At 40.2% G+C, this 22,794-nt stretch overlaps 1 protein-coding gene across 10 annotated transcripts in view; it reads left to right on the top strand.

The window, feature by feature from the left end:
* MOB2 (MOB kinase activator 2) overlaps window positions 1–22,794 on the top strand; it is a 156,103-nt gene that overhangs the window by 95,611 nt on the left and 37,698 nt on the right. The window contains exon 1 of one of the 10 annotated variants that reach the window (XM_007066616.3): window positions 18,997–19,235. The exons of the other annotated variants lie outside the window; for them this stretch is intronic. Coding sequence (XP_007066678.2) covers window positions 19,126–19,235 — 110 coding nt within the window. The 5' untranslated portion in view covers window positions 18,997–19,125. Of the gene's footprint in view, window positions 1–18,996; window positions 19,236–22,794 lie in introns of those variants that run through there. 10 annotated transcript variants of the gene reach the window in all.

Below are 22,794 nucleotides of genomic sequence, written 5' to 3'. Positions count from 1 at the left end.
CAGTATTACCATCAATCTTACTGGTGGCACTTCTTGAAAATTTTATAAATTGATAGAAAAATTATTACAGTTGAAACAGAGGGCTAGACACTTGTTTTATTATGTCAGTTAGATCCAAAATTTCCCTTTGAAACTGTGAAAACCGTATTTTACAGTATTTTTGCAGCAGGTCTTCCAAAAATCCATTGCCCTCCTTTTTAACGTACCACCACATATCCAAGGTTGTTTTAGGGAAGCTCTCCAATAACAGGCCTGCGAAGGGAGGATGGACGGAGAAAGACCACATGCTCATTACTGAAATATAATCCCTTCTAGGGTGTAACACAGAAGCTGTTTCTGTTAGTGACAATACACAACAAGTAAAGAATAATATCTCCAACTAAAACTGTCTGGTAAAGTTATATTGAAGTGCAGGTTTATATTGGTAGCCTCAACCTCAAGCTTTCTTTTCCTGAGGCCCGTCCACCTCTTTCACTGACCAATACTCTTCATCTTACTCCTTGCCTCCTTTAATCTCGGTTTTTTTCCTATTTTGTAGCTTAATCAAATTTATTGTAATCCCCAAACCCAGTACTTCATATAAGGATTCTTGCCTCTGAGTCCTTTGCTAACCTGTGTTCCTTTAATTACAGTACTAAGAATATATAACAAAATAGACCATCTCAAACTTCCAGAGTATCCTTTCATATACTACATATATATTCTGTGGAAAAACAGCTGTGGCATTACTACCATTCAACCGTTACATAAACAAATATTTAAATGAATAAATATAACTAGCCCAGTAAGCTTTAATTCCTGCTCAGCAACCTGCTGTCAGTCCGCTTTAAACTTTCTCACCCTCATTTTCTACCATCTTGCACTTTGTGCAGACATTTACATCTGTGCACTGTGATGTAAAACACTAACAAATCAAAATGATAGTTTCATACCAACTTTGTATTGGTATAGATTACTGCTGGCAAAGATTACTACCCAAGATGTGAAGCAGTGGAGGATCAGGCTCTATGTCCACAAAAAAATTCATTCACATGGAAGCTACTTTCCCTAGCTCGAAGCACTCCTAATTCATGCTTAACGTCTGCTTCAGTTGAGAACTGTATGTACAATATTATTGCTTACAGTGAGGTATGTAGTTATGGTTCCATATGCATGCTTCGCAGGCATTAAGTGTGTGTGTGTGTGTGAGAGAGAGAGTGTGTTACTCTATATACAAATATCAGCTATTTTAAAATGTAGATCTAGTATTTAAAGCAAAACAAAAAAAGTGAGGAGATGGTGGAGCTACCTACTGATAAGTTGTTTTAGGACCCCCATGTTGTCATGTCTGTCATTTAAGATATTTAGTGAATCCAGTAATGGAACTCCTTCCTTGGTGTAAGGGTTCTCTTCTTCCATCTGCCATGTGGCCGTGCTGGACACTATCAGCTCTTTCCTCTACCATAGTAGTTCACTAGCAGCTGTTGTACAGCTTAGATAAATTACGTTTCTTCTCTGTGCCTCAATACCCCTTCTGTAAAATAGGGATGATAATGTGCTCAGATTTTTGGGAAGAGCTACATAAGTGCAAAGTATTTGTTACTCTATTAATGTTTTGATATCATCGCATCCAATGGACATCATTAGCCTTTCTATAAGATTATTGCATCCAAAAAACTCTTAAAATAACATTAAGGTTACAAAATCAAGCACTCAGAAGTTAGAATATGCCGGAATTAATGTTTCCTGTTGCTTCCCCAGCCTCACTGCTCCTATCTACACACCCTTCTGATCCCCCTTTCCTCTCCTTCCCTACCATTTCTAACTCATTTGTATTCAAGGCCTGGGTGCCAGCAGGGTGAGGAGAGGAGGCATTTTGGGCCGAGAACTGACAATCTCTCATTTTAGTTCAGGGGGAACCATTTACTGGGAAAGTACTCATCATCCCTGGCACTCCAAGGATGGAGCATGCTGAGTGCAGACACTCTTCGGAGAATTTAGCTGACAAACCCTAACAAGTCTGCTGAGCAGATGTGAATTTTCAGATGGTCATAATTTGGGGATATGTATATGGGACCACAAAAAGTTGTTATACCAGGGTGACCACCTTCCATATTTTGAGCCCTTGTTCCAAAAGCACGAAGACACTAGAGTGTCTCAGCAAAATGGATTTCAGAATTTTTTAAGCCTGGGCATGATGTATTTTTCCGTAATCTCATTCTCTGAAATGGCTGAACCGTTTTAGCTGATACTTTCTTAAAATATTCGGCCTTGAGGTGTAAACCCAGCATGGGAAATGTCAACCTGAGTGGTTGACGTTTGGGAAAGTATAAGCTGCTGAATACAAGAGCTTTATAATGGGAACTGTCTGGCTACCTTAATTATAGGTAGGTTCGGCACACCTGGATTTTTATTTTTTATAATTCTGATGCTTAATGTTGATGATTTTTAAGCATTTTTTATTAACTATTTTAATTTTTACAGTTGCAGTAAAATAAGGGGAGGGGTTAGTGTTAGAGCAGTGCGTACAGTGACGCTGCAGGGGGCCTGAGACACCTGGGTGTTGGAGAGGCCATAGTCCTGGCCCAGCAGAGCAGGGACCCCCAGCCAGGGCCACAAGGAGGGAAGAGGGACAAGCACTTTGGCATGGGAGAGGCCACCCCACTTTTGAATGGCTTTTGCCTGGGGGTGGCCCTTGCACTCCTGGCCATGAGTGAGTAAGCAAAACCATGACAGTGGGGCTGCAGAGGGCTCCCTGCATGGCTCCAAGGCCAGTGACATCAGATCCTTGTGGGTATGATGGATGCTGTGCTCGCCAATTGTCATTGATGGATATATTTTCATGGATTTGTGGAATCAGTTTTTACTGACAAATGATTTAAATCGAATCCTGCCATGTCTAACTAGAGGTGGCACCATCAGCTCTATCTACAATAAAATACTAACCCTGAAAGGATGTCTCCTAAACTCCAAGGTGGATTGATTTAAATCACTGATTGTAGTCGTGATTTAAATCAACAAGTGGGAAACCTTGGTTTAAATCATCAGTTTTAAGCTTGTTATACATTTGGAATTTTTTTATTTTCCTCAAGAAAAGTTGATTCTCATTGGTATAATTTGGTACTTCATTTTGCTACCCAGAAGCGTACACTATATCTAAACACATCTGTTTAAGCAAACGTGTATTTTAACATTTATTCAGATTCTTAATTTTTATTTTTTTAAAGAAATGCATTATTCATCTTCTGTTTACTAGCTTGTGGGGTTTTTTAACTTATGATTTGTGTCAAGTGACATTTGTATGGAAATGGGAATTAAATTAAAATGCAAAACCCAGCATTTTAAAATGTATTACTTAAAGAAAACTACCTTCATGTCCTGGATACATAAGAGAGTAGATTTATCAAAACATTTTTTTCATTTAAAGCTGCTTTATTAAACAAAGAAAGTGTCCGCAATTAGCGAATAGAACTGATGGTTTCTGCTCACCATGTCCTTCACGATTTTACAACAGTAGCTCTCATCTTCTCATACCTAATTTTTCTTCATAGACTGGGAGTTTAAAAACAAGAACATTTGTTTTCCTCTTATAATCAGTTTCTCAACTTTGAATGAACTAGTCATTGAACTGAACTAGTTGAATAAAATTAAATGAGGAAAACATTTTCTGTACCTTCAGAAAAGCAGAAATTGATTGTTTTATCTGAAATGCAAGACTGTTTGTATAAGGCTACAAAAGCGGAACAAGTGCTAAGCTGCTGGTCTGTTGCCCAGACGGCTTTTTTGAAATCTGCCAAAATAGGAGTTGATATCAAAGCTGATATGGCCTGTACAGGAGGAGGTTAAACAGTTGTTTTTTGTTTTTCCTGTCACATGAGGAAGAAACACTGGCTTTCAAGATCATGTTGATTGATTTTAATGGAGATGAGCCAATAAATGAAGCACCAAATAAGTGTTAACCTCAGTTTGCATTCAGGTATTAATAGAACATCTTGAAGGTGGAGGATTACATAAGCAAGCTTTGATTTACCTATTAACAATCCACTAAACCTTTAATTGTTTTTCATCCTCCAGTCAGGGTTCAGCAGTTCTTGGAGACTATGGGGTGTGTTTCTGTTGTGTTGCTGAGGCTTTCATTTCCATTATTTTTGTGGTTGAATGCATTTAGCTTTTCAATACAGGGTTCAGTTCCTGTACTCACAATTAGGATGAATTTAGTATCTATTTTGTTTCAAGTGTAAACTTATTTGGCTCACCATGTAGTTTGGTAATTTTGCACTATTGCAGTCTTTCTGCCCAGGAAAAGCTAAGTACTGGAATAGTTGGATTGTGCAGAATGGAGAATATCCACATATACCGGGCCAACTAGTTTTAGTAATCCTGTCAGGAGCAACATGTTCATTGTCTCTTCCCCCAAATCTCCTTCACCAAAAGATTAGAACAAAGTAGGGATGAGGCATTTGAACATGTGCGCCTAAGGGTATATCTTCACTGGGGAATTAACTTATCTACACTCAAAGTACTCCTCAAGTTAGCATAACTTGAGTGAGAGCAGCTGGTGCTATACTTGTATGTGGCGCTGAGACTTCTAGGGGCACGTTCTCTGGTTCTTAATGCTGCGGTAAGGTGAGCTGCTCTGAATGAATTCTCAGTGAATTATGGGAGAACTGGTTTCTCTTTTCTGGGCACCCAGATGGAATTGTGGGAGGACATTGGTGTAGAGTGGCACTAGCCTTTGTGCATACTACAGAGTGTATGGCCACCTTGGGCCAGCCAATTTGAATTTAAACCACCACTGTAGTTCAGTTTGTGTGTGTGGCAGGGACTAGAGTTAGGGTAACACTTGAGTAATAACTCGACTTAACTTTGTGGTGAAGATAAGGTCTGAAACAAAACATCCGATTTTGTGTTGTGGCCTCCATGTGTGTAGGTGTTTTGAGTGATTATACTGTAGTCCACGGTAGCAAATGGATTACCAGAGTTAATTTTTCTTCTCAAGAATATTTGATCAGATATAGCGAAACTTGTGTGGGATTGAGTCTTGGCCATTGTTACTGATTTGATTAGAGATGCAAAGATTTTTTTTTCTTAATAGACAAGTAACGTTGGTATTCAGAGAAATTCTGTAGAATACTCAAGGGAAACAGTGTAAGAGACAATTTTACGGTTGAAGCCCACTGACAGGAAGATTTACAAATAAACTAAGGAGCTATTTATCCTCTTGGTTGACAGTACCTCCCCTCTCCTCCCGTACACTGAGAGGATTTCTGATTACAGCTATTACGAGTCTTAGCGCTTGTTTCACTTTAAAGTTATTTTAGATTAAGGCAGAGTATGGGTTTAAAGCACAATAGCTATTCCAGAATAACTCTCCCTGTGGACACCAGAATGAGTGCCTTTTTCTGGTTTAGCTTTTAATCCATTTTGGATTCTGCTTATTCCAAAAAAGTGTGTCCACACAGGGCTGTATTCTGGAATAGCTATTCCAGTTGATTTTCCCTTACTCCGGGAGTTCGTGTTACACAATGATAAATTTATTTTGGTTAATGCAAAGTTTTTTTTACAGTAGGGATTAGAGCTGTAGCTGACTGATTTTAATGTGTTTTTATCCTTCTGTTCCTGTTAATAAGGAACTGTAATCTCCGTCACCCTGCCTCAGAAAAAGGTTTTTATAGAATATATTCATTCTCTGAAGTTCTAAAAGCACTTAAGTGGAAAACTGTTTTTAACCTTCCACCATGTTTCTGTACATTGTTTAATAATGTAAATTCGGTTACATTTTTCCACCTGGGGTGGATGGGTGAGGAGTTGATGTACTTCTGTGTCCAAGCATCACCATGAGATTAAAGGTTGCTCCAATCTTATCAATCATTGTTGCTGTTGTCTTGAATAGGAGCCCACCACAACTGAGGTCATTGGCTTCCACAGACTAGTTGGCCTTGTACTCAAAGTAAAATGTGCTGGTTTATGTAATCAAGTATGGGTACTTCGGTTGATTCAAGCATTGACTGGGATAAGTATGTAAATAAGATAATACTGGGCTATCCCTGTTCTGAAGGATCTGGAGTATTTCATGCTACTGGAGAACTAACAGAAATGCTTGTGAAGTTTTGAATGTCACTCTCAGCACTTTACTACATTCTATTGGTGGTAACTGCTGTTAATGCTCATAGTGCGTACACACATCAAAAGTAAACTGTACCCCTCTCTGATGTCAAACATGGAAGTGCCTATTTTGTGCAAGAATGCTAGTGGAAGCCCTTTTTCTTCTCTCTCCCCTGTTAACCGTATACTTCAAACTGATTTTTTTTTTAAAGAAATGAAACTTTAAGCAGGACCGAGAAAAAGACAGAACACTAATTTATATGCAAGTTTTCAAAAAGTCACTCCTGTTGAGAGACTTTAAAGAGACATGGGAGCCTGTGTGGCGAAAAAGTGAAGAGCATAATGATATTTTTATAAAAAGTAGTGAAGTTACAAATAACTGTTTCTTAACCAAGAGTATCAAGTGAAAAAAGATAGTTTTGAACTAAGTGTGTATGTGCATGTATGTATTTTTATAATGTGGGGAAAAAATATAGCACACTAATAATAATTGTAAATATTTGTCTTCGTAGCAAGTGTCCTGGTCATGATGCAGTTCTCATCAGAATATACTGTAAGGGGAAGGTTGCTATTTATACTCCAGAAGGGAGTGTATTTTTCCAGAGTTTTGCATAATTTTTAGACCAAAATGTCAAGGAGACAAGAGATTTGCTTATTATGGATTGGGGCTAGTTGCCTCATGCACATAACTTGCCTTTGTAAGGTGCAGTAAGTGAGAAGGAGATAAGTTACATATATTGCACCCCAAATATTGTTGGCATTATGTCTGTTCTGCACTAAAAGGCAAATGTACAAAAAATATTTTAGCAAACTAGCCCTGATACTAATGCTAATAATTCTCATATATTGTGCATTTCATCTGATCACAAATTACTTTATACACCTCCTAACAACCTTCCTATTATGACAGGTAGGTAATCCCTACTTTACACATGTGGGTAGAAAAGGAGGCACAAATGGATGCTAAATTCTGACAGGAAGTCAGTTGCAGTTAGTGGCAGAGTTGGACTTGGAACGTAGGAGTCCTTACTGTCTATCCATTAGAACATATTACCTCTCTTTTCCCCTGTCACCTGCTTACATATTCTGGCACCATTAACCTTTTCTGCAGAGCTTTCTCCTAGTAGCAATGTGTTTTTCATCAGTCATTTAAAAAATAGGATTCTATTACAGCCTTCTGTTCCTCTCCTAGAATCCTGTTGGGTATCAGTCACTGCCTCATTAATTTGTGTTTGTACAGTGCATAGCACAATGGAGTGTTGGTCCGTGCCTGCGGCTCCTAGGCACTGTAGTAAATGAAATAGTAAATAATAATTGGTCTATCTCGTTTTGAGGAATCTGAACCCCTTTTTCAACCCCTTTCTTTCACACAATGTGTCCCCTGTTCAGACTGGCTGTTGTTCAAAAGCCTAGATGATGTTGACATTGTTTCATTCTGGTTATAATTAAGGTCTGCTACCTGCATTGGTAACAGTGTTGCATTTATATTGTGGTAGGACATGGGCATTCTGTTGTGCTAGACTCTGTACATACAGATACTAAAACAGTCCCTGGAGACGATAGTTTATGGCTTAAACAGACAAGACAGATGAGAGAAGGAAGTAGTAGTATTTTGCAGGTGGGGAACTGAGGCCCAAAGACTAGGTTATTTGAAATTCATACACAAAGTCTTTGATAAAGCCAAGAGTTTAACTCCAGTCTAAGTCCCAGTTCAATCCTTAACCTCAAGACTTTCTCTCTAGTACAGCAGCCAATTTCAATTAGAGCAGGTGAATTTTCTTACTACATAATAGTGTTGGCTGCAAACATAATCTGCTGCAGTACAAAGCTAGAAATACTGCAAGTAGTGAATAGAGAACTTCACAAAAAGTGAATCTTTTCTGTTATCCACTGCTTTTTATTCCTTTCTCTAGCCAGTGAAGGCCCATTCCAGAGCCCTAACAGCTAACAAGGAAAAAAAAACGTAAATCTAGTCAAGTACATGTGGGTGAATTAGAGATTGTAATCTGAATTTAAAAGTTTGGACAAGACAATGGTAGCAAACCAAGCAATGTCACCAAAACCGAACCCAACAACCAGAGCTCTTTAAAGAGGGAGACTTCCATCCACACTTGCACCTAACTTTGTTTACATATTTCCCCTTTTTATCTCAATTAATATGATTCTTAATCAGGACCTATCCCATATGCTTTCTGTGCCACTTTTTTTTTTTGCCTTCTCATGGCCTGATGAGACTCAAATTCTTAAAAGCTTTCTTTTATTTTAGTTTTTGGTCAGTCTCTAAAAATATAGCCCGTCTGTTGGGTTTTTCATTGTCTATATCAAAGTTACAAGCTCTTAAAAACCAGGGTATATAGCAGTGCATGCATGTGTCCCTATAATAACATTTATGTCACTGGCATGATATTTTAACAGAAGCATGGGAGACACTTGCATCATAAGTGGTGTGTGTGTGTGTTTCTGGTTTTTTTTTCTCCAAGCATTTACTGTTTTCTGGGGAAGTTACCCTTAGGCTAAAATTACTTACACTAACTTTGAGACCAGGGAGGAAACTTGACAGTTTGAGAAAATTCAAAAAACGTATCTAAGTGGATATATTATAGTGTGAAGAAAGAAATAGTAGTTTCTATCACTCAGTCTTTCAGATGCTCTTTGATAATTAAAAACCCTAAATTAAACTTTTGCACGAATTTAGTTCAATGAATATTAGTGTCCTGTTTTTGAAGACATTTTTATCTACAAATTATGTAAGTTTAAAAAATGTGAAGACCGTATGCATAGGATTCTGTTTTCTTCTAATTCCTTAATATACCAGACTGCTGTGGTCCAGATTCATGTGCTCCATCAATGTCTGGGGAATGAAATACTGCATACAGCATAAACCAGTCTTACACTGGAGTACTCTGGATACTGGCCAGTCATTCTTTAATCTGAATCCACTGTACCATGTTTGTCTGAACATGTGAGTATTAGATTGCACAATCCGTTCAAATTTTGTGTTCTCTGGAAAGTGCGGTACAATGAGTTATATAGTCTCCAAGCATTTAAGATGTGAATTAAATGGATAAATTGTGTTCAGTCAAGTGTACCAACACTGTCCTCTTTAACATCAAAGTGAAAACTAAATTCATTTTTGTAATTTAAGATTTCAGAGACATGAGAAGATGGAAAAGGGGGGTGGGGGGAACGGAAAATGCATGTGCACACACAGTCTGTGTGCACTAAAATTTACAAGTGCAGAAAATAGAACATACTTACCAGGGAGCCAAGTTGCAATTGGTATGGGAGCCATGTCATTACTACTTCTTGTATGTACAACTCAACTATAACAAAGTGTATGGAGGTGGAGTTTTTGTGTTTTCTTGTAAATATACATTTAAAATTTTTTAATTTTAAAATTTTACTTCCCCTCCCTACCCTATCATTTAAAAATATATTTGTAAGTTGTCAAAAGTACTTCATAATCAACCGATAAGATTTTAGCAATATGTCAGACTTGAGGGTGACATGCATCCGACAAAGTGGGTATTCACCCACAAAAACGTGTGCTCCAATACGTCTGTTAGCCTATAAGGTGCCACAGGACTCTTTGTCCCTCATAGTAACAATCCTCAGCATTATTACTTGGGGTTGTATTTCTAACCAATCCTTTCTGACTTACATTTAGCAGTAAGTAGGTCACTGGGATGAGGTACTTGTTAAATTCTTTCTGCAGCTGTCTGCCTCTCTCTCATGCCATTACATGCACACTGTCCAAACAGGTTTTACTTTGGGGTTGTAAAGTGGTCCTTTCCCCCCTAAACTGGTCTTCTGCAATACAAACAACAGTAAAACAGCTCAAGACCCAGCTGCATCTGGGAACTTTTTGGTCTCAGAAGCTCCTACAATTTTTGGTCTTAACTAGACTGCTTATGGTATATTTTACATCGTAGGAGCTGATGTGCACCTGTCTCAGCACTGGATTAAGCTGGCACTGCTAGGTGTTTTGAAAATAGGTGAAGGTGCAGCACGCGTGTTCTATAGGTAAAGCTAATCCTGTAATAAGCCTAATTGTGAGGGATGCTAACAAGTCCTGGGCTTGGGGTGAACCAAGTTCGTTTTGTGCCTTCAGAGTTTTGTGACCTGGCTTTTAATAACTGTAGTTGAGACATTTTTTGTTAGATGCTGTGAGTTGCACTGAATAGCTTCTACTGTTTAATCTCACATAATGTAAACTGTGTTTCCACATGTATTTAATATAGCATGCCTGGAGAGAATTCTCCTCAAGCATATTTCACAGTTACTTTTATGAACCCTTGTTTTCCCTGTGCCCTCATCTAAGTGTGACATTATCAGATAAAATCATCTACAGTAATGCTGCCTAGAGCAGACTGAAATGAGGCTGGAGTTATAACACCAAGTAGGGGGAGAAACTCGTGCTTCTTGAATGGTGCTCTGTGTCTGGGAAAACTCCAAGCAGTCTCCACTTATTTCCTTCCACTCCTTTCCCACCCAAAGCATGGATAGTCTTGTCCAATGAGAACTGCAGACTCCAGGACCCTCCCTCTCTATGCTGATTACACCTTGTAGCCCTCAGCCTAGAATTCCATGACAGCTTGCAGTTTGGCTTCGTTTGCTATGCCATATTGACGTAAAACTGAAAACAGTAGTTGTGTTGTACACCTTACAGGGAGGTTATGTATATGTGTAGAAAGTAGTTCAGAATGTTAAATGACCCTGGGGAGAATTTCTTAGCCAAGTTTTAGAAGCTCAGCCTTTTAATGTGAAGCTAGGGGTCTTGTGTGTTTGTGGGACGGAAGGAGAAGAACAGGAGTCTTTCACTTTAGCTCTTTAATATTAAAATACATTATTGCACTAATCCTTCCTTGGAGAGCAGGCCATTTAAGCTTCAGAATTAGGGCAAGAAAATAAAAGGAATAGTTAAGTCTGAGATAAAACTCCCATCTCTTATGATCTCCAGAAAAAAAACAATGGTTAGGAATGGCATAACTGAGCGCCCCGTTTTTTGCGGTCTACGAGGAGCAACTCATCCATGCTGCACTGAGGCAGATACGTTTTTTCAGTAAGATTGCTTTCTCTGACTTCACTTCTCAGTATGTATGTTGCAGCCATGTGCTGGTGCCTTCAGAAGGACATATGTACCAGATCATCAGTGTACCTGTACTTTTTAGTAGAAACTAAACCTTGTTTGTGGATTTTTTTTCTTTTTCCTGTTGAGGGAGAAAGAATGTGAATATCTTTTCTTGAAGGGGAGAGAATGTAGAGAAATGAAAGGGTTTTTTATCTTGTCTAAGGTGAATTGCGCCTTCCAACCACACACTGCTGTGCTGTCTAATTTGGCATTGGGTCATTGCAAGGTTTTCACTTGAATTTGTAGAATGTAGATAACTTGCATTAACTCTGCATTGAAGACATATCCTAATTCTAGAGACTGGCCCTCCAACAGCATAGCAGTCCTGAACAACTCTTCGGCTTTTTTTCAATAGTGACACAGGCAAGAGTACCATCTGCTGAACCATTATCTTTACTCAAACATCTCCATGTTCTTTAGAAGTGTCCCATCCAAATACAGATCTGACTTAGCTCCATTTAGCTAGAGATCTGAAGTGATCTCGGCACAAGGTGGTATGGGTGCACGCCTACATACTCGCTAGAAGTTTTCTGATCAAACTCCTCATGATTTATTTTTTCTTAGTACATGCACTAACACTCACTTTCCTGTTTTTGGTAAGGTCTAACTTTATTGAGTCTCAATGACTGTCCTACTTTTTGTGGGTCTTGTCCACAATTCAAATGCTTTAAGAAGTCCAGTTGGCATTTGAACAATATCTTGAAGACTTTTGCAGGTTCACATTAGGCTTCTTCTGACTTCCACACTCCAACTTGCTGCTCTTGCCCCCACAGAACAGCTGGCTGTTGCGGGTGTTTTGCATTTAGTGAGAATATTATGTACCAATCTCTTCTCTCCGCCTGTTGCAGAGCAAAGCATAGCAATAGATGAAGCTAAAGAAAGTGGTTGCTGCTCCAAATACTGACTCTTAACCATTGTCACCACAGCTTTAAGAATACAGTAAAATACTGATCAGTTTAGGTACCATGTCAACGTTTTGTATTTACGAAAGTATTTTTCAAATTTGATGAATTTTCTGAAATTATTGCATCAATTGAATTACGGGGCTTTTATCTCAGCACGCTTTGTGGTCAAGAGGGCGTGTTCCCTTCCTGAAGTTTCTGGGTTTGAGTTGAAAATACATTTCTGACATCTTTCCTTCTTATAGGATCCCCACCCCAACACTAAACTGCCTCTGGGTTGACTTCACTCTTAAGGCCTATGTTAGGGTTGTCATCTCTGAGGCACAGACAAGTGGGTCACTGACTGTGTGCCCCATCCCACCCCTGCAGCTGGTGAGTCCTGTCCCTGGATGATGGGTCTGTTTCCCCCACTTCAGTCCCAGCGCCAAGAGAAGCTGCTGTGGCCCTGGCAGCCAGGAGGCAAGGGCCTAGCATGCTGCATGCATGCGGAGTAGGGCACCGTCCAGGTTGTGACACTCCCAGGAGCCAAGACTGCTGCATGGGCAGCAAAAACAAAAAGCGTCTGTGATGTTCCCCTGGTGTTATCTGTACCGGTGATCTGCTAGGTCACTCCAATCCCTGACTCTGGGAGCCAGCCTTACCCTGCTCAGCTGTGAGAACCCCCATTCCTGGGCTGTTCACGCACAGCCTCTGGCATGTAAGCTGCTCCTTGGATTGTGCAACCGAATGACACTAGCCAATATCTCTGGTCCCAGACACAACCCTAGGAACCTCTGTCTTGCAAAATCCAGTTATGCCGGCTGGACGCTGCAAGCTTATATGAATTCATCAATTTAACAAAGAAATTGATATGTACCAGGCTTGTTATCCCAAGGAGAGTCTGATACACTTCAAACCAAAGGCACTGCTTCAGGTAGAATAAACAAACAAATTTATTAACTATAAAGATAGATTTTAATTGATTATAAGTCAAAGCATAACGAGGCAGATTTAGTCAAATGAAATAAAAGCAAAACGCACTCCACGCTGATCTTAACACTTTCAGTGCCCTTACAAACGTAGGGCTTGTCTACACTAGCACTTTACAGCACTGCAACTTTCTCACTCAGGGGTGTGAAAAAACACGCCCCTGAGCGCAGCAAGTTTGAGCACTGTAAAGCGCCAGTGTAGACAGTGCACCATCACTGGGAGCTACGCCCGTCGTGGAGCTGGGGTGTGGGGTTTCTTTGTTTTTTGTTTTTTTTAAGAGAGCTGGGAGAGCTCTCTCCCAGTGCTCTACCGCGACTGCACAAGCCAAGTTAAAGGGCTGCTGAGGTAGCGCTTTAACGTAGCCAGTGTAGACTAGCCCTCTCCTTAGGCTCTCTCCTTTGATCAGCGTTTCAGTTGCTTGGTTGTGATGTCTGTAGATGGAGGTGGAAGAGAGAGGAAGAGCATGGTGAACGTCTCTCCCTTCCCCACCCTTCAGAGTCAGGTGAGCATTACCTCATCGCAGTCCCAAACTGACCAAAGGAAGGGGGGTGGGTGACTCACTCGAGAGTCCAACAGATCCTTTTGTTGCAGCCTAGGCCAGCATCCTTTGTTCCTGTGAGGCTGGGCTGGGTTTATCCCATACATGCCTTGATGAGGTGTGAACTGCCTCTCTGCTCTTGAAGAATTTTTGCCTGGGCTTATTTTAAACCACAAAGACACATTTTCAGCCTCCTAACTATATACATGAAATTATAATCTTACTATAACATCCCTATAACAACCATGCTCAGTGCATCTTGAGCCTTCCGAAGACACCCGACATGACACACTTTGCATTGGATACCACACAATCATTTTACAAGGATGAACATGGGGCTGCTGGGTGTTTCCCTGACGTACTGAGCATCACAGCGGCATGCCACATCTCTGAGTAACCGGCAAGACAGCATTAAAACTGGCTAGGCCAGTCAAAAACTAGCCAGGTGGCAACCCTAGCTCCTCTACACAGAGAGGCAATGTGTTCTATGGGTGTGTGGTTTTTAGAGCACCTCCATGTGCTGCACGCTAACTGGCCCAAGTAGACCCTACTAGCACCGACAAAAAGTTCCGTAGTACACTTTAAAACAGTACTATGTTAAAGCACACTAGGGAATTTTTTGGTTGTACCAGCATGGTCTACACAGACCAGTTAATGGACAGCATGTTGGAGCACTTTGCAAATCAAACCCCGCAGAGTGCATTGCAGCTCTGTGTAGACAAGCCTTCAGTTTCTGTCAGGAGCTATGAGACTTTGGATTTGGACAAAACACCAAGTGCTTTTCCCCTCCCGCTGTTGTTGGGATGATAGCAGAATGAAGACTGAAATTACTTTCCAGTGTAAATAAGACTTGGAGGTAAACTAAATGATGTAAACGTTCCTGCTGCTAATTCTTGAGTGGTCCCAGAGCGCTGGGGACATGTTCTGTGGTAATTAGAAAGGTTACTTGGCAAGGTAATAGCACAAGCACATTAAAGTCAAACAAAAGGGGCAATTAGCTAGCTGAATTGAAATATTACATGGGAGGCAGAGACACACAATAGACTGCAATTTAATTTAAAACAGAACTTAACAATCTGACATTACAAGCCCTCATTTCTCATATAAATGCTGAGTTGCACTTTAACGGCCTCTATTTTTGTTTCTTATATTATTCGCTTGTCTGAGTGGTTTTGACTTGCTCTTTTCCAAGCCTCTAGATACAACTATACTTCCCTGTATACCTGCTTTATGCTGCTCTTATGGAACCCTGAAAGAGGCAAATAAATAACTAACTGAGCAACAGTTGGTTATAAAATGGTTGTAAACACACAAAGCATTATTCATAAGATTCTGAATATCACTCCTTGACCTGATGGGTCAACATTCCCATCAGGGTGAGGTCTGAGTGTAGATGGTATCAACCATAAAGCTCTTTGTCTTTGGTCTGGCAGTGGCTGGAGTTAGTATGGAAAGTGTGCCCTCAGTATACAGTATATGCATGTGTTTTATGAATAGATGTCAGTGGGTGCTCTGCCTTTCCCACTGTCTTTGATTGGTACCTTTTCTTACCCTGTGTCATCAATTATGAGATTAACCTTAATTTATCTTGTGTACTGGGAGAATCTATGCTCAGATGTCTGATTCTGCTACTATAACAAAGTGTGTCTGTAACTGGCCCACCCCTCTCACACCCACTGTGGGGATCTGACACTTTATTCTCTAATTTCAGTGCACCTTCCAAAAAAAGCCTCTTTATTATCCCTGTGTTGTAGGAAAGGGATATTTTGGAACCACTTCTCCCACTACTGAAAAGCACATATGTCCAAGGTGGAACTCAGGAGCTGTTAAACAATTGTGCAGAATTTTAGATAGCATATGAAAACTATGTATCCAGGAGGAACTTTCAGGAGAATTTAAAGGGGAAGAATATAATTGAGTGTGAAGTCTGCCACTGGACCTTTAATGTACACCATTGTTGTAATTCAAGTGAATATCAGTTTGAACATACATCGTTATTTTCAGTTATTACACCTTCAAATAAACATGCTGAATTTGAGTACTCCTTTTTGGATACGACTGTTTTCAGTTAAATCTGTTGTCTGTTCATTGAACTTATGATCAAAGTCTCTTGTTTTAAAATTCTGAAAATCCAAAGTTATCACTTTCCATGACACCTAATGGCCATGTTGCACATATTTTTAAGTTACTAAATTTGACAGCATACATTGTAAACATACCTGCTCACAGTGGTTGAGTTGTGCTTTCTAAAAACCTTTACTTTCAGGTGCATGATTTTGGGGTATTTAAAATAAGAACTGAGATTCAGCATCTTTAACTAAAAGATGTTGTTGGATTTTATGTAAGCGTACAACTGTATAGTACAATCAGCCCAAAGAAGGGATGCAGCTTGCCCAACAGAGAACTGATAATTGGAGAAATAGAGGAAAGGAAGAGTGCTCTGGGGGTTGGGGAAAGTTTCACAAAAGAGCATTGAAAGTAGAAGTGTGGTACAGAGGTTAACCATCTGCAAATGGATCACTGATTACATATGTCAAGGGGAAAAGATCACGTTTTCAAATTGTTCAAGTCTTCGTTTCTTGTTTGACATCCTTCTCAAGAGGTGTATCACGAAAGTTCCTAAATTCGGTCCTGTATATGAGGATGTTGAGGCCCTCTATCTGATAGTGTGAATCTTTTAGCTTACTAATGTGGCATGGAGAGGCTAGCTTTCTTGTTAAAATTGTTAACAGTGTTATCATAGCGTTTCATATTTACCTTCGTTTGATCCATGAAATCGTCTTTAACTTACCTGGAGACACTAAGGTTTTTCCTTAATATTTTGTCCATTAGTGCACTGTAAATTTTTTTAAAATGCTTATTGTTTTACAACTGACTTAAAAGGACTAAATGTCTGTGTGAATTTTAGTTGGTGAATAAAGTGTGTGGGTTTCCCTTGCTACTGTGTGTTCCTTCTGTGGGGATTCTGCCTCATTCTATTAGCGTGATTGACTTAATATAACAAGTTTGCATTATTTAGGGGGGAAAAGTTTGGGCAGTACCAGACTTTTCCAAGAGAGAGGATGATCTTGTGATTAAGGCACAGGACTAAGAAGTTGGAGAGAGAAGTTTTCTTTCCAGCCTTTCCACAGAATTCCTATGTGACATTGTAGAAGTCACTTATCCTCTGTCTCAGCTGGATCACTTGGAAGAACAAGGATAAAAATACCTCCTACTGTAATATCCCTCTACTTAACAAGGATATTGAGACTAAAGCTAATGGATTACAAATCCTGTGGATAGAAGGTACTACATAAATGCAAAACAGTATTCTCCCTGGGCTTTTTGACTAAGCCACAGGCTCCCTGGTATAATTAGATGTCCATAGTCTTCTGATGCACATCAGTTGCAGACATGCTCTTGTCCATTCTGAATCCTTAAAGGAAGTGGTGCATACATGGCCATTATTGTTGGCATTGTCAGTGCTTTGCTTAGTTAAGGCAGGGCGCCAGTCCTACAAGTGCATGCAGTAGGAAGACTCCTCAGAAAACCTCTTGTTGGCAAAGAGCTTGGGAGTAGTTACCTTGTATCAAACGGCCACTTTTGGATTAATGTAAAACTACCCTGGAGCAGTTTCAGTCTGCGTTCTAGCCTTCTTTAGGAGTTGTTCGTGCTTGTCAGGGTCACAGATAATACTCTGATTTTTAGATCATGTTTGCTTGAATATTTTGGGCCGTTTTGAGCCTCTCCTTCCTTTTTTGTGATTTTAACCATAAGTTGCTACCTTAGTAGGTCACTGGTATCTGGGACAGTTAAGAATTGCACTTAGATAAATAACAGGAAGACACCAGATCAATGATCATTTTCCATTGTTAAGGGATCAGTTATGCAGCATCCCTTCAAGGACTTATCAATGCGTATATGAAAACTCTTGGTGAGATTTTTTTTTTCTAAATTCAGTATGCTGCTGTTTTTTCACAATGTATGTCTTCCCTTGGATCCCTGTTAGATCAATCTCTGTCTTGCAGGAATATAAGGCCAGTTAAGCTTACTTGTCCTCAATCTGGGAAGAGTAGGCTTGCTGTAAAGATTGTAATTGTGAAATAATCTGCTTGGTGGTTTTGTTTTGTTTTTCTTGTTCTCCCTTCCTTTGCACACTCCTTCCTCCTTTTGTTTAGGGGATTCCTTCGTACGTTATGTTTTTAACATGGAAAGCTATGTCTAACATGACTGGCTTGGCCAGTTTTGTGGTTTCGATAGGCTGTGCCCTTATGCTGAGCTGGTGTATGAGGGCATGTCTTCACTGGCAACGTTAAAGCGCTGCCATGGCAGTGCGCGCTGGGTGCACTGTCTACACTGCCACATCACAGCACTGAAACTTGCAGCACTCAGGGGTGTTTTTTCACACCCCTGAGTTGGAGCGTTGTAAAGTGCCAGTGTAGACAAGCCCTAAAGAGCAACACACTACCTTGCTGATAATGAAGTATAATTATTCCCATTTCTAGCAGGGCTTTCAGCATGGTTACGTCATTGGGCTCTGCACAAGCTGCAAACAATAGCGTGCTTGCTCACTGTCTTGAACAACCATGATCCTATAATGCCCACTTGGTCTTGTTTACTATTGGCTGCCTATAAATTTGTAAATTAACTGTTGCTGCTGATGATTTTGAACTTCATCCTGACTCTATCCGCACATCTCTTTTAGGGAATTCACTAGCAGGCCTTAGGTTATTAGGTAATTGTCTTTGCTGTGGATACTATCCCCCAACCCCTTCACATCCATCTTCTCCACTTAAAAATACCTAAAACTTTTACTTTGTCGATGATGTTTTGTTATGCTGTATTTGGAACAATTTCACTTCTCTTTATGTAGAATTTCTCCCTCTGCCTGGGTTTTTCTGCTTGTGGTATTAATTTATTATGAAATTATTGTGCAGTGTCTTGCAGAGCGTGGTAGAGGACTTCAGAAGCTGATATTGTTAGAAATGGGTTTTTCTGTGTACCCCAGTGCACCCTGGTCTAGCCTTTTGCACTGGGAATAAGAATGATAAAATATGAAGTTTGGTGTAAAAGTGCTGCTTCCTTTCCTCTACAGGGATTAGTTAATGAAATACGTCTCCCAACACAGTACTGCAAAGAGCTTGGCTGAAAGAGGCTTGCTTATCCCCCACACTACTACTCTTGTCTTGCTGCACGGCTGGCGCCGGTTTGAAAAGGCCAATTCAGATGCTCCCTTATTGGCTCTGGCTCCTCAGACTTGGCTCTAGCTCAGAATATGCTTTAAAAAAAAAAAAAGAGCAGCTGTTTGTCTTTTCCAGCTGAGGTTTTTTTCTCTTTCTCTTGCTGCTTGCTTATTGGCTGAGGAAAAGAGGGAGGGAGGACTGGGTGAAGTAAGCTGTGTACACTCTGTGAATGTGGTTGGACTAGTTTTTACAGGGAGAGATATTGAAAGAGTGGAGGTGAGGCTGTACTGGCCATTCCCCTCAGCTTTTCCCTCCCGTCCCTCCTTTTCTCTTTGTGCCATGGTTGGGGATCATTGTAACCTCTCTGGAGACAGACCTGTACTCTCCCAGAATCCCAAACCTGGATTAAGCTGCAAAATGGTTCTACAGGCGGTGGGTAAAGTGCTAAGGTAACAATCAGGTTGTCATCATTTTAGAAATTAAGGGAGAGGTACAGGGCAGGGAGTTGGCATGCACAGCACAATGGGGAGTATTTTATTTCATTTGATTTCATAAGCACAAATAAGGTATGTAGTGGTGGAAACTCTGTAAAGACAATGTTGTAAAGTGGAGATACATTGTGAGAGGGGGACTTAAACAATGTTGTGAGGTATACAACTGGCAAAGTAACTGTTGGTCTTATCCAACATTTTTAAGGAATGGGGAATCGAAAGCTGTGTTGATTGTCTCAAAAACTTAACTGGAAGCCATTAAATGTGGAATTTCTCCCAAAAACTTCTTGAATCTATACCAGTGTTTAAAACTGTTTGTCAAATGTAATACTGTTGTGAAACAGAGTTTGAAGGCATCTGAGAGTGCTGAGTTTCAAGGGGATGGTTGGTGAATGGGTACTTGTTTTCTTCATTGGTAGTGTTACTCGAGTAAGTAGTTTGACCAAGAATCTACATAATGCACATGGCTTTTTTGTCTGTATATTTGTAATATGCTGAACTAATTTTTTTAATGTATTCTAAACATAGTGTTATGGGTCTGATTGTATGTGTGTATGTAAATATCAAGACCAAAAGGAAAACTTTTGGCAAGTATAATACCTTGATCGGGGAGAGGTCTGATCTGTTCTGAGTTGAGAGGAAATTTTCTTCACAAATATTAGGAGAAACAGGCTTGATGTTGGGGAAAATGTAGCTTTTTATTTCCGTTAACATGAGCTCAAATATCTTTCTAAACTGAAGAATTAGTGCCCTTAGTGCCAAAGAGGGGCTTTGTTGCATGCACATAACTTTATTTGGCAAGCCTCTGCTTGCGGCTGTTTCCTCTTATTGATGGCAAATTGTTAAAAACGTTTGTCAACAGAAACATTATCCCACGTCTTCCTTCCTTGATTTATGGGTTCTCTGACACCACAGTCTGCACTGTGAAGATGTTCATTAAACTTGAGCTTTGTGACAACTAAATAAAGACAGGGAAAACTGGACTAAGATCTGACTTTCATTTCTGCTAGAGAACTTGACTGTGCTTAAGTTAGGTGGGATGCATTTTTTTTAAATTGTTAATTGTAAATAATAGCTATCGTCCCCTTTTCCTTGCTCTGTCATTCCCCTTTTCATGCTTTTGTCTCTCATTGATACTTTCTAAGGGGTAGAGTTTTGAGGAATGGTAAGTTCTTTTCCTAGCTTGAGTGTTTCAGAACTGTTTCAGGTTCCATTCTTTGTTTGCAAGCTTTTTTTTAGGTTCTGTAATTCAGTGTGGTGGTATGCAGTAAGTCCTATCTTAAAACACTTTGGCCAGGGGCTGGCTATTCATGTTGTGAACCTTTTTGAAGTTTAGTAGCTGTTCTATTGGCAACACTCCCAGATGTAGATACATTGGTGCCTCTGAAGGAAAGTATTGCCAAAGCCTTTGTTCAGGGTCTGTAATAGCTGGTCTTAAATACAGGTAACTTCCTATGCCTTACAAGTGAAACATATATACATTTGTATGTTTGAGAGATGAATAATTTGACAAGTCACAATGAACTTTAAGTCTTACTGATTTTTTTCCCTATTTTGAGAGTGCGTATATTACATTTCTGTATAATTTATTTTTGGTAACCACAGAGTAATTTCTTCTGAAGTTACTTGTGCTATGGCATGTCTCATTTTCTCAAGCATATACCATAACTCTAGCATGAAAGAAGGGAAAAGCTGCTGCAGTATGTGTAATGTTTTGGGCCTGGATGATGAAGAAATGAGGTGGATTTTATTTTGCCTAGGCTACTATTGGACAGGTGTTTGTGGATAACGTATGGATAATGCACAAGTACTTTCTCTTCTCCTACATTTGAATACTTCCCATGAATTGATGGTTCTTGTGTGTCGCTGTCCTTTTTTGTATTTGCCTGTTTGTCCTGGGCCACCAGCTTCTGCATCCAAAAAGAAGAAAATGTGAAGTCACCTCACTGTCCCTGCCAGACAGCAGCCCAGCCCAGCTCAGCCTGTTTGGACTCTGGCCGGGGACTCAGATCTGGGTTCGTTTCCTGGATCTGCTGCAAACTCCTCATGTGCCCTTGTGTGAGTCACTTAATCTTGCTCTGCTGCAGTCTGTGAAATGGAATAATACTTCCCTACCTCCTAAGAGTGTTGACGATAAATTCATCACCCTATAAAGAGCTCAGATACTAGGATGATGGGGGATAGTAAGAACATAGGTCTGAGATTGGTCTAAGGCAGGGGAAGTTAATAGGTGGACCACAGGCCAAATCTGGACTGCCAGATGCTTTGAATGAACTACGGAATTTTTTTATTTACTACTTCTTATCATTACTGTTGTTGTGGTATAAAAATTTGCTCTGGAGTTTGGACCTTGGCTATAACGTCACCAAGAAATTTTGATCTTGACAAAAAATTGATTACCTCTCGTCTAAGGAGTGAGGTATGCAAGTTTGTTGCAGAAATAGTCTGCTAGCACTTCATAGCCACATGTGAGGCCAGTGATGCTGTTGATGAAAGTGGGAGAGACATAGGCCTGGTTATAGGAAAATTTTCTTCTTGCCAATGATTGGTGTCATTGGTTTGGTACTTGTCTGACTTCAAGCGTAGGGCATAAGAACGGCCCTACTGGGTCAGACCAAAAGTCCATCTAGCCCAGTATCCTGTCCTCTGACAGTGGCGAATGCCAGGTGCCCCAGAGGGGATGAACAGAACAGGTAATCATAGAGTGATCCATCCCCTGTCATCCATTCCCAGCTTCTGGCAAACAGAGGCTAGGGACACCATCCCTGCCCATCCTGGCTAATAGCCATTGATGGACCTATCCTCCATGAACTTATCTAGTTCATTTTTGAACCCTGTTATGTTCTAGTCTAGGACAAAATGTATTCAGCACAGTTATGAATGTGGCTTTCTTAAACCATACCAAACTCTGTTTGTGGTAGTCTACACTGAAGTTGAAGTGGTGTGAACTTCTGAATGACGCCCATTGGCAGTGACCGGTAATTTTCCTGTGTAGATCAGGCCATGAAACTACTTGTGGAGAACATCAAAGGGACTGCTATTAGCTGGGTGGAGAAAGGCTTGGTGGATTTTTGTGTGTGCCAGTGCTGAGTATGTAAATAGTCTGTGACCTTTAAGGTTTTGTCTACACTGGCAAAATTAGAACCGTAAATTCCACACTGGTGCAGCTCCACTGTTGGAAGTTTTGATGTGGACGTGGCTCAGCAGTGACAAAAAACAGTGGTAAAAATTCCACTGTCTACACAGAGTCCACCATTGCTACCTCTTGTGGAGCTGCACAGGCTGAGAATTACAAGTGACACATTTTCTAGTGCAGATGCATTACACGTTAATCATGACAAATATGTTGTTTTACTTAAAAGTAATGTTTTACAGTTAACTTTTTCTCTGCACTGCAATGCCCCCCACCTTTGTTTTTATCTTCTGTTAGGTGGTAATGTAGGGTTAATTCGTCTTTGTTGTTGTGTCAGGTAATGTCTCCAAACCATAGGGGAGAGACCAGTGGGGAAAGATTAAT

Source organism: Chelonia mydas, chromosome 6 (genome assembly GCF_015237465.2).
Source record: "Chelonia mydas isolate rCheMyd1 chromosome 6, rCheMyd1.pri.v2, whole genome shotgun sequence".
Classification (NCBI taxonomy): Eukaryota; Metazoa; Chordata; order Testudines; family Cheloniidae; genus Chelonia; species Chelonia mydas.
Note: the sequence above shows the minus strand (reverse complement) of the source record. Positions and strands in the feature narration are given on the sequence as shown.